Source organism: Colius striatus, chromosome 18 (assembly GCF_028858725.1).
Source record: "Colius striatus isolate bColStr4 chromosome 18, bColStr4.1.hap1, whole genome shotgun sequence".
Lineage (NCBI taxonomy): Eukaryota > Metazoa > Chordata > Aves > Coliiformes > Coliidae > Colius > Colius striatus.
In genome coordinates, this window is record NC_084776.1 from 3,807,332 (window position 1) to 3,819,384 (window position 12,053).

General features: G+C 40.9%; 1 protein-coding gene across 14 annotated transcripts in view; it reads left to right on the forward strand.

The window, feature by feature from the left end:
- BPTF (bromodomain PHD finger transcription factor) overlaps positions 1-12,053 on the forward strand; it is a 53,534-nt gene that overhangs the window by 40,560 nt on the left and 921 nt on the right. For 11 of the 14 annotated variants that reach the window (XM_062010979.1, XM_062010983.1, XM_062010993.1 and 8 more), the window contains 6 exons: positions 1,504-1,729; positions 2,167-2,507; positions 5,778-5,951; positions 6,848-7,040; positions 7,993-8,077; positions 9,850-10,036. In XM_062010979.1, coding sequence (XP_061866963.1) covers positions 1,504-1,729; positions 2,167-2,507; positions 5,778-5,951; positions 6,848-7,040; positions 7,993-8,077; positions 9,850-10,036 — 1,206 coding nt within the window. Of the gene's footprint in view, positions 1-1,503; positions 1,730-2,166; positions 2,508-5,777; positions 5,952-6,847; positions 7,041-7,992; positions 8,078-9,849; positions 10,037-11,313; positions 12,030-12,053 lie in introns of those variants that run through there. The other 3 variants (XM_062010987.1, XM_062010990.1, XM_062010982.1) reach the window with 2 other exon arrangements.

The following is a 12,053-nucleotide window of genomic DNA, read 5'->3' on the forward strand; positions in this document are numbered from 1 at the left end:
TATTTGTCCCCTATCATGACAGTTTGTTTCTGTTACTGTCCACGGTACCTCCCACTCCCAAAAGGAACTGAAGCTTTGGAAGGTAGTGCTGTCCCACAAACTAGGAGGCTTTATGTTTGAAGCTGCTAAACACACATTTGGAGTTGGTCATTTGTCTTGGGGTTATTTTGACTGCTTTTTGCTCCTGCAGTAGCTTCAGTTGGATACTCAGAAGTGTGTGTTGTCAGACAGTAACAAAAAGAACGGTTCTTTGTAGAAGATTTTGATCATGAAATCAGAGTACAAGCTCAGATTGCAAGTCTCTCACTAGGTGCTACTCACGTAGTGTTCACACTCCATAAAGAATGAGGTGTTTTGTCACGTACCCTTCACTTAGTGGTGTCAGACAGGTAAATTGGTGTTTAGACTGACACCATTCAAATTTGGAAAAAGAAGTTGTAAGTAGCTTGGTTGATGGTACAGCTGTCTTTCCATCTCATCGAGCTTTTTTTCTTCTCAGAAATGTAGTTTGGATATCTTACCAGGTGAAAAAACAGGGTAAACTAAGTAGATAAAGTGCAAGAAAGAAACACAAATTAAATGACATTTTATAGCCTTACAAAACAGGTGCCATATTGCAAAGCATGTCATCAAAACACAGTTGTATATGAAAAGGCAGGATATCTGAGTCTCAGACTACAGACTCAGCAGCAGCTCCTTGTCCCAGCCATTGCTGTTTTGTTGTTTGCTTTCAACCTCTTATGTCAATGTGGGTTATTTTTCGTGTTCTCTGTGGCAATGAGAAGCATTTAGTTTTCTGGTGGGTTTGAAATGGAATAAGAAGACAAAATTAAATTCAGAACAAGCAAAATATGTTCATTTTCTGATTGAAATATAAAGCAGAACAACAGAATTTGCAGAACAAATGAGCAGAAGAGATTTATAGCTGAGCGTTCAACATGCAGATGACAAATTAATCCTGAGTTGTTGTTAGTGAAGAACCTGGGAACTGTTTTAGAGTGAACTCTATAGACTGAAAAATATCTGCCAGTCCTTATGCCAAAAACACTAAGTAATATCTGGTGGTCACTGGAGGATGGAAATGTATGTTTTAGAAGTTAAAGGCTTCTGCTTGCTTTCATCCTACATCAGAAAAATACAAGATCCAGCATTTTCAAGCATGTCTGTGGAAACTGGATTGAGTGAAAATATCTGTCATGGTTCTGAAGCCTAAGCTTTCTTAGGAATTTTAGAGGGGAACAGGAGGAATGACTTGTCCTCAGATGTCTTAAGTGAAATTGGAACTGATCCTCCTTAGCCTGACTAGGGACTTGGTCTCTCCCAGTGGTGTTCTAGTAAATGAGTGGGAGCAATGTGTGTCACTTAAATTTGCCTTGTACATCTTAAGAAATACAATGGTTTGGCTTGCAGCTTGCATAGGCTGGGCAATTAAATGATTCTGCATTCCCAAATGGGGATAAATAGGCAGCTCAACACAATGCATGTTTCCTTTTTCTTCTCCAGAATGATTGTGTGCAACCAAGTGATGAAATATATTCTGGATAAGATAGACAAAGAAGAAAAACAGGCAGCTAAGAAACGGAAGCGAGAAGAGAGCGTAGAGCAGAAGCGTAGTAAGCAGAATGCTACGAAGCTCTCAGCTCTGCTTTTCAAGCATAAAGAACAGCTGAAAGCTGAAATATTGAAAAAAAGAGCACTTTTGGACAAAGATCTACAGATTGAAGTACAGGTAAGGGTGGTTATTCTTAAAGACTGATTTGATTTTAAGCCAAGAGGCCATTTCTATGTTAATTTCTTAATTTGTTTGTTTGCTCAGTGAGATTTTAAGGCAAATAGAGGAAGAAGTTGTGGCTGTGCTGTGTGGATCTCTGCCAAGCGAGCACATGTCCTTTGTATGCCTCTCGTTTTTCAGCTACACTGAAGTTGCCTTCTTTCCTGAAACAACTTCTGATAAGCTACAGCCAGCAGGTCATAGTAGACTGAGAGTGTCATCCCTGAATGTTACATGAATTGCAGCTTATGCACATGAAAACAAATTGCATATTTCAATGGTCTTAATTGGTTTTGTTTGTTTAAGCACGGGGATTTGTGTCTAGGTTATAGTCCTGTCCTGGAGTAATCACATGAAGTGCCTCCCTCTCTATTTATTCATTTAATATACTTCAGGAGGAGCTAAAGAAAGACTTGACTAAAATTAAGAAAGAAAAAGAAAAAGCCCAGGCAGCTGCTGCTGCAGCCGCAGCCGCTGCAGCTGCTGCACCACCAGCACCGCCCGCGCCGCAGCCGCCGCCGCCACCGCCGCAGCAACACGCAGCCAGCGTCACCTCCTCTTCCTCCTCCACCACGGTCCCCATGCCAGTATCCTCCCAGAAGAGGAAGCGAGATGAGGAGAAGGATTCATCAGCTTCTAAGTCCAAGAAAAAGAAAATGATTTCTACTACCTCAAAGGAAACCAAGAAAGACACAAAGCTTTACTGCATCTGCAAAACGCCTTACGACGAGTCCAAGTGAGTAGCGGCTGCTGCAGCCTCTTCTCTGTGTTCCTAGCTTTAGCTTTAGTGCTTAGCTCTTAGTGCAAGGTAGTTCTAGAATTGGAGATAAGAGTATCAGGTGTTATTGCAGTGATCACTAAGGTACAGAGAATAAAGCTTGTTGTCCACTAGCAGTTACAAAGCTCGTAACATACTTGATTTATGCTGTTAATGTACGTGATGTGTATTTCTCCTTGTTTGCATGTTTCCATCCTATGACCTTTGTCTCACATGCACATACTCTTCTTTCTGTTTTTCCCTCCGCTCTGTTACTCTTTCTTTGCCGTTTTGCCTCTGCCTCAGAAGCAAGTGACAATTGGGTTTGAGCGATTCCTTGTGCACAAGTAGCTGGTGTTCTTGGGAAACAGCTTTTGGTACCGTCTTCCGATCCATGGCTTGTTTTTGTAAGCCAATAGCCAGTAAAGGAGGTTCCAAGTTACTGGCCTGCAGTTCACTTTGGACAATGTTTCAGGTAGAAGTGGTTTCCAGGTGTAGTAATTTACATCTCAGGCTTGATAAAAGATGCACATGTGAGCATTTGACCAAGTGAAAACTGCAGTTCTCTGGTTTGATTGTGACTGTGAATGAGGGAAAATATTTACGCCACAAAAGAAGTTTGTGAAGAGGTTTAGCAAGTGGTGGAGTGGAAGATTCAGGAGTTTGCAGGAGGACAGTTACATGTTCCTGCTTAAGCTGGGTGTGACTAACACCAGCAGATAGCTAGTGGCTAGTCAACATCTGATAGCTGTGTAGAGATGGGTTTAAGTAAATTCAGCTTATATTCTCACATGGAAATGGTCTGATCTGCTCGACAAGTGACCACACCAAAACGTGTCAGTTGGTGCCATTAGGTGGTGGTTTAAGTGCTGGTAACAGAAAGAAACCATAGAAGTGGAGTAGCGCTTTCACTCCAGTAATGGTTCTTCATTCCAAACGTAGGGCCAGGACTCTTGAGGTTCTTTCCAGCCTTTTGGGGGATTTGTTTGTTCATTTCTCTTGTTTGTTTGTTTTAGTGCAGCTGAGGTCTGGGGATTTTTCACCTTGGTTGTTCAGTAGCTCTGAACATTGGCTCAGTGGGGGAAACTGGACAGCTCTCTGTGCTGCTGTTACTGTAGAAATCACCAGCTTCTGGCTGTTAAATCGCTGTTACTTCTAAGAGATGTCACCAGTCTCCCTTCAAGAACAAACATTGTGTTAGGCTTTCTGTCATCCAGTAACCTGGGAGGACACCCTGTTCTCGTTTTGTTGTGATACCAAACAAAGGTCCATTATTTATGGTGGTTTCTTAGTGGTAGAACAGAGATAAACAAATTCTGTGAGCAAAAGGATTTCATTGTCAGGAGAACTCCGATGACTCTAATGGGCATTTGAGTATGCCAATGAAAAGATTGGTCATAGAATGACTTTTGGTAGCCAGGATCAAGAACTGTGCTTAAATGCAGAGATGAAAACTCCAGAAACTGAAATGTTAGTAACTCAGTAACATCCTCAGCAATATGATTTGGTTCTGCTGCTTTTGCTTTTTGAGAATTCTGATTTTTCTCTTCTTACAAATGATGACTGCACTGCTGAACTACTTTATCCCTTCACTGTTTGAAAGGGATCAGTCAAGTTTTAAAACTGTTTTATTTTCATATACACAGGCATCAGATACTTTGTGCTTTTGTCTCTTTTCTGCTTCAGAAAAGACAGAAGTGCTGCTTGAAAAGCTAATGTGTGGCATATTGTGAATACCCTTATGCATTTTTTAGCATGTAGTAAACCCTCAGGAGTCATTCTGTGGTGTACATTTTACTGCTAAGCTTTTACTTTTAGTTCTCATTTATGATACCCAGGATTATAGGGACCTGCTCATACTGTTTGCCTGGATGGTCAGGCAGGGCATCTTTGTAGGATTCCTGCTTAGATTCTAACACATTTGTTAAAGCAAAATGTGGCAAAGTTGAGTGTCTACACCTAGACATCAATCTGCTTCCACATCAGCAGGAGCACACAGACCCAGACCCTCTGGGGAAGAGGATGCAGGCTGAGTCATTGTTGGTAGTTGTCAGGAGGGAGCTGTATCTCTCCGTGGTTTATGGGAGTGGGATATTTTTCTTCAGAATTTGTCTGACTGGAAAGGAAGAGAAAAGGCAGGATCTGAGTATCCAGGACATATGCAGAGGCCCAAGAAAATAGAGATGCTTGCTCTGTGGAACCTGTGCCAGCTGCTGACCTGTTGCCAGTGTGCCATGTCTGGTGGGTGCTGCTCACTGACCGACCAACACAATGGCAGCAGTTCCTGCAGCAGCACGTGGCAGGTGGTTGATGGTCTCTGAAATTTGGGCAGGTGGAGGTGCTGAGTCAGCTTGCTTTTGCTCAGGCAGAGAGAACGACTGTGTAACTTTGCCCATCTGGTTGATTGTCACTAGTCATAGGTGTGTTTTGAGATATCCATGCACAAAATGTCAAACATCCTTGCATAATATTTTACAGTTTTGTCACAACCATTCTGTGCAAGGTCCCATTCCCATGATTCTGTACCTGGTTCCCTTCACTTTGTGTCATACCACATCTGGTTCCGTCACACAGCTGAGTCTCACAGACACGATTCACTGAAGATGGTCCCTGTGCCCATGTGCTGAGTTTTGAGTAGTTCAGTGTCTGTTCTTCAGTACACACCCCCTCCCCCCTCAGGAGAAAAAAAAGAAAGGAACTTATGCCAACCACATCCTGACCCCATTTTCTCTCATCTCATGTGATACCACTCTGTGTTCACACATGGCTGGTATGCATGTTCTTTACTTGTAACTCCTAGTTGGTGTTTGCGCTTTGCTTTTGTTTTTTTGAATTAACTGAGCCCTACATTTTCAAATCTTCAGGAAAAATGTTTCAGTGGCTTTTGAGCTGCGGTTTTGAAAATGTAAATCTTTTCTTTGGCCTTCTCCTTTTTGTGCCTTTTACAATTTTTCCCACACAAGCTGGAGATGTAAATTTTTAGCCCAGTTTTGTCACAATCTGGTTACATATTGATGTGCATTTTAATGAACTGCCAATTGAAAATTGACCCAAGCAACCTTACTGACAGTATAACTGCAGCATGAGATCTCAGTGTGTAAGGACAGAATGCTAAGAAGCAGGGAAACACAGACAGAAAATTGAAGCAAGTAGGCCAGCAAGAAAGTGCATCAGAGAGAAAGGCAGGGAAAAGTGCCATGCCATTTGAAATGACAATTACATTGTCATTTTCATTGTGAATACTTTTAGGTTCTATATTGGCTGTGATCTTTGTACTAACTGGTATCATGGAGAATGTGTTGGCATCACAGAAAAGGAGGCTAAGAAAATGGATGTGTACATCTGTAATGATTGTAAACGGGCACAAGAGGGCAGCAGTGAGGAATTGTACTGTATCTGCAGAACACCTTATGATGAGTCGCAGTGAGTTCTGATAAGAACCTCTTATTTAATGTTTAGGTAGCAAACTGCTCTGACTGTGGTTACCTGTTCAAAAAAAGAAAGAAGTTATTCTGCATATGTCATATTCATTCGTAATACAAACTGCTTTGCTGTAATTGTCTCCCTCTCCAAAATGTTTCTATGCAGTAAATGTGTAGGAAAAGTGAAGTTTTCAGGGTGGTCAAAATGTGTTGGGGTTTTGCTTTGTTGCTTTGTTGGGTTTTTTAACCCCAACACCATGTATTTTAAATTGTGATTTATTTTTATTGATTTGTTTTTCTTAACAAAGGATGGTGAGGAAGATGAAAAGACAAATGTGGTCTTTAGTGGGATTCTTTTTTGTGCTTTAGTCTGATCTGGATAGAAACATGATTTCAGCAGGGGGGGATCTGGTTGGTATCTTTTACTGCACGGCTTTGTGTCATAGAATGCCCCTTCTGTATTCAACTATGAGACTGAAGCTTTCATATGAAAAATGTTTGTTTGGAGTGAAGCAAGAGCCCTAGTTTGTTAGTCCAGTTTGTGCAAAACGTATCTTGTATTGTTTGGGGATACTGAGTGAGTGAGGCTTCTGGCATTACACTGTCCTTTGCAACCCTAAAGCAGAGGAATGATGTTTGAAACTTCTACAGCTTGCAAGTGCATAGTGTGCAGTCTAGGAACTGATTTTGAAATGGTCTAATTGATGCTGTTTGTAAACACAAAAGCAGTTTGAACAGTGCAATTGGAAACTGTCAGTCTGAAATATCTCACCTTACGCTGTTGTATTTAATCATGCCAAGTATCTGCCTGTGTGCAGGGGATTGCAGGTGTATGTATTGGAATGTAACCTTTAAGTTAGACAGATGAAGTCACTAAGACTCTTGTGGATCTTGCAGATTTTACATTGGCTGTGACCGATGTCAGAACTGGTATCACGGGCGCTGCGTTGGCATCTTGCAGAGTGAGGCAGATCTCATCGATGAATACGTGTGTCCACAGTGTCAGTCCACAGAAGATGCCATGACTGTGCTCAGTCCACTCACTGATAAAGATTATGAAGGCCTAAGAAGAGTACTACGTTCCTTACAGGTGAGAATTGAAGTGGAAGGTGTTTTTACAGCACAGGATGTGCCTAGTGAGTCTTGGGTTTCTCTCCCAGCTGGTTCGAGATGGTTTGTAAAACAGAAGTTGTTTTGGTTTGGTTTTTTGGGGGTGGGAAATGCCACTTTGTCAGCTGCAGACTTGATTGGCATTGTTGTGCTGAGGAATTTACAGTAATTAGTATATCACTGCTTCTGAGTTAGTGAAACTAAAGAGTCTCTTCAGCAGAAGGCTTTTAAAGGAAGCAGGTTTACTGAAAATACCAAAAGGCAGAGAATTCGCCTCACTGAACACATAGGAGGTGCAAGGTTCTCTTCTCAGATTAGTTTTATATGATTTCTGATCTACTTCTGTGCTTGAATCTCAAGAGTTACTGATTTCAAGAGTGTTCTCACAGAAAGTCTTTACCAGCATGTAAACGATGGCATCCTGATAGAAAGACTTGCATACAGTGCGTTTCTGGTCTTTCTGTTGCTCCCAAATGAGCCTTTTCTGCTCTAACTGCAAAGAATTTTCAAGACTTTTGTTAAAGTGTGGTAACAGAAATCCTGAGAATAGTATTTTGCATTGTCCTGCATTATACAGACATTTATGAAAACTAGTTGGAGTACTTGGAGGTGAAAACAGCAGCCCATCTCTAGGTGTGACGTGCCAAGTACCCAGTAAACACCTTACACACCCTTCTGTGCACAGTGTCCTGCTGGGTCTGATTTTCATGGTTTCCTGTTCTGAAGACCAGCTCACTGTGTCCTTGACATTGAGGTTTAGAACCTTAGACAGTCATCAGATAAGAACTAGTTATTTTCCCATGTAACACTACACATCCTTAAGCTCAACTTAAGCTGCAACAGATAAAATGAGAATGAGAATGTTTAGTAGCTAAAACAGTGCTAATTGAACTATTTTTTTTGTTGGTAATGATGTCTTGTTTTCCTGACAGGCTCACAAGATGGCATGGCCATTCCTAGAACCAGTAGACCCCAATGATGCACCAGATTATTATGGTGTTATTAAAGAACCAATGGGTAAGTGTTCTGAGCCATAGCATGTGTGAGTGGATTTGGGTTCAAGTACCTGTTGACCATTTCCATCCAGGGATGGAAAGATGTGTTTTGCAGAATGCAGTTTCTGTGGTCAGGGAAACTGAGACAATATGATTTCTCATTGATGTACTTAAAGGTTCATGAGGCTTAATATATGTACTTGTAGGATAACTCCTTAACCATAAATAATGTTGGGCTAATGTGAAACTCAGTGCAGCAATAGGACACAATCCTTGGGTTTAAATTCCTTTCTTTAATGCAAGAGGACAATTGTGCTTGGTTTTTTCCATCTTTTTCTGCATCAGTTGCTCCTACAAAATGTGAGGTGTGTACTCTGAGGAGGAAGTGGTGCTGATAGAGTGAAGTCTGACATGCAGCTTCAGATGCTGTTTACACTTCATCTGATAGCGTAGTGGATGCTACTCTAAATTTCATATCATATGTAATTTGTCTTTAAAGATATACAAACAAGAATTGATTCAAATGTTGGGGGGGAGAAGTGGAAGAAGAGATGCTGCAGCTTTACAGCATTTTACTCTGATTTCATTACACCTTACCAGTTAGCTAAACATAGCCTAGATAAACACTTGCATGTGAAATCTCTTGGGAAAAGCCACCTCCTGCCAGAAATGGTGTAGCTAAATGTAATTCCTTTCCTTCCAGTTATTGAATCAGTACCTTTTTCATATGTCTGAATAAGGGCTGATGTCTCACTTGAGCTTTCCCACCCACTCCTTACTGATCCTAGAAATAGACAAGTTAAATTTAGTACCTTGGTGAAATTTGTAGGATGTTGACTGACAATAATATTTGACTCAGAAAATGTCCTTTTTGGTTCCAAAGTCTTGGATTATGCCCTTAGGAAAGTGCTCAACAGCTCCTGTTCCATAATTGATGGGTTAAAGTTCATAAGGAAAGCTCAAGTAAAAATTATTTAAGTGTATGGTGACTGAATGAAGTAAACAAAAGTGCATTTAGCCCTTTCTGACTTCATTAGCAGGAAAATACACTTGTAAGTACACAAGTAAATGCAAGTACAGCTGGGAATCCAGGCCCAGCTATGGGACCTTAAAATAAGCACTTTAAAGAGTGTTTTCCAAGGGCAAGTCATTGGGTTTTTTCCAGCTAAGAGTGCCAATGTACATTTAGACAGCTGTATTTATAATTGACAGTTCCTCTGCCTCTCTTTAATCTATGTTTGCATTAAAATAGGACATTTACTGCTCACTTCACCATTCTGGTGTCATTAATGTGTCTGGTCAGTAAAAAGGAGAGCAGCACCATTGTGCATGGTCCTGCACTTGCAGTCTTTCACATCTCTGCCATGTGGTAATGTGCAGATGCCCATGAAAAACAAGACTTTGTTCAAAGCAAGTCATGAATTCCAATCAAATAATCAGGAGGTTTGGATAGCTGTTACCCATACACATGGGGCTCTTGGCCTCAGCAAGGGCTGTAAAGAAAGTACAGTACCAGGTAACTGAATCCAGATTGTCTGACTTGGTTTTGTCTTCCTGAATTTCTTCAGAAAAATCAAATAACTTCCTGTAAAGACCCAAGTTCTCCAAGGTCTTTTTGATCCTTGTCATTCAGCTGCACACAACATATCCATCCATAAGTGAAGGAGACCTACTGGTGTGTCCCCTGGCAAAGCAGCTGGCCCAGAGAGGCTTGGTTTCCTACCATCTGACCTTGTGAACTTCTGTCCAGGGTGAAAATGTCTCATTTTAACAATCTTTGGTGTTTCTTTCAAGACCTTGCCACCATGGAGGAGAGGATACTGAAACGTTACTACAAAAAAGTCACCGAGTTTGTGGCAGATATGACCAAAATTTTTGATAACTGTCGTTACTACAATCCAAGTGACTCCCCTTTTTACCAATGTGCAGAAGTTCTTGAATCATTCTTTGTACAGAAACTAAAAGGATTTAAGGCAAGCAGGTAAGCTAAAATGTTCCTAACCACAGATGTTGTGTTGTCCCTTGAAATCTCCTTACTGCTTTATAAGCTCACTTTGCATTCATACAGGGATTTGCCTCTCCATGCACTTTCCTGGACAACTGCTTTTCTCTTAAAGAAAACAAATGCATCTGTTCTGTAACAGCCAGCTGTCATTTTCTGTCACAATTAAGATTTCAGTAGGCTTTTGTGGTGGTTACTGTGTAATGTTTGTTCAAAATGAGTTGTTAGATGCAAATTTGGGGCAGTACCATCAATGTAGATGACTTGAGTGGCACTTCAAGCATTGCTGCAGAAAAGGTTGTGAGAATAATTTCTGATCAGGACAAATGCTATGCCTCAGGGCTCTGGTAATGTTCTCCTGTGCAGTGAATTCTTCTCAGGTGCTAAAAAGGGCTCAGTCCTTCCATGAAGCTTATAATCCAATGAAAGGAATTAACATACTTCAGTTTTCATCACTTGTCTCATCTTTTCAGAACTTATCAGATCTAAAACAAGGGGAATATGTAAGGTTTAAAGTAGGATATGGGAAGTAAACCACCACATTTACTATTTAAAATGAACTGGGTTTTTTTTTTCCTGTTACTTTCTGTAGCAGACTCCATATAGAGTATTTCCCTAACACAGACATTCCTGAAAACACACAGCTCCAGTACAGACTTTCCTAGTGCTTGCCTGTTCTGTCCAGGAGCACGTACTCGGAGTTGTATGGCACTAGTGAAATTCTCCTGTGGTATTTTAGTACAGCTGTTGCTAAAACCAGCTTACTCCAGCCACCAACAGTGTAGGGATTCCTCCTGTGCCTCTGCTCTGTTCCAACACGAGCCGAGGGGAACCGAGTTCCAAACACTGGATGGCTTTCAGTGTTACTCAGAAACTGGATGTGTGCAGTAGGTGACTTTCTCCACCCCACTGTAACAGTCAAAAGGAGCAGAGGGGCAGCCCAAGGTGCTGACACAGGGTTATCTCCAGTTGTCATTAAGTCAAGTGAAAGCTTCTCTTCATGTCACTTGTCATGCAAGCTCCTTTTCTATACACAGCAAGAGTGGGGTTGATAAGAAGGGATGAGATTAAATGAACTGGGCCAGCATTTTTTTCCCAGTTTAATCCTATGTTTTCATCAGGCAGTTTTCAACTCATGTTTTGTTCATCTTGCTTTGGTTGTCAGCCTTCACTGTGCCTGCACACTAATTTCATTGCTGCACCTTATTTGTTGTTGTTTTCCATTTATACCATCCATGTTCTTTCTTTTCTTGCAGATTGTGATATCTTTAGTCTAAACTTTTTAACTGGAATCAGAACTGGATGTTGGGGTCACTTTTATTGTACAATTCAATGACATTAAACTGCCCTAAAAATCCAGATCATTTGTCTAAAAAAGTAAATGCTGTTGGGTGTTTGGTTTTCGTTAGCAGCAGGCAGAGTGGTGAACACAGCTGCACTAACCACAGGACGTTGTCAGGTCTTTGAATCCTGTATTGAGATTAAAAAAGAGAAATTCATCTTGGAAATGATGTATTTTATTGTTTTCAGTCACTAATAAAACTGTGAATGTCAAAGAGGAGTTTTGCTGAACTCTGATTAGCAAAAGTGTGTTTTTTAACATGCCTGTTCAGATTTATTTCTATTAAGTCAGTCCAAAGACTTCTTGAATAAGTTGGAACAAAGGATTCCTGATTCTGAATAGTCACAATTGAAAATGTCTCTTTGCTTTCCTTACTGGTATGTAAATATGAGAGGAAAACTGATTTCAGGTCTTTTGGGCTATTCCAGTGACACAAGGCTGCAGTTTGAGCACTGAACTATCTGTATACTGTAGGAGAAAATGTTCTTAAAGTAATCCTCCCTGAATTCTAAGTGTTCTTCTCTCTGAGGGGGGAAAAAATAAATGGAAACAACATGGTGGTCGTTCCCTCCTTGAGCTTTACCCTTGGCAACACCTTGCAGCAACTGTCTTCTCCAAAATGAAGGATGCTTAATTCTTCACTTTCTTCTGCAT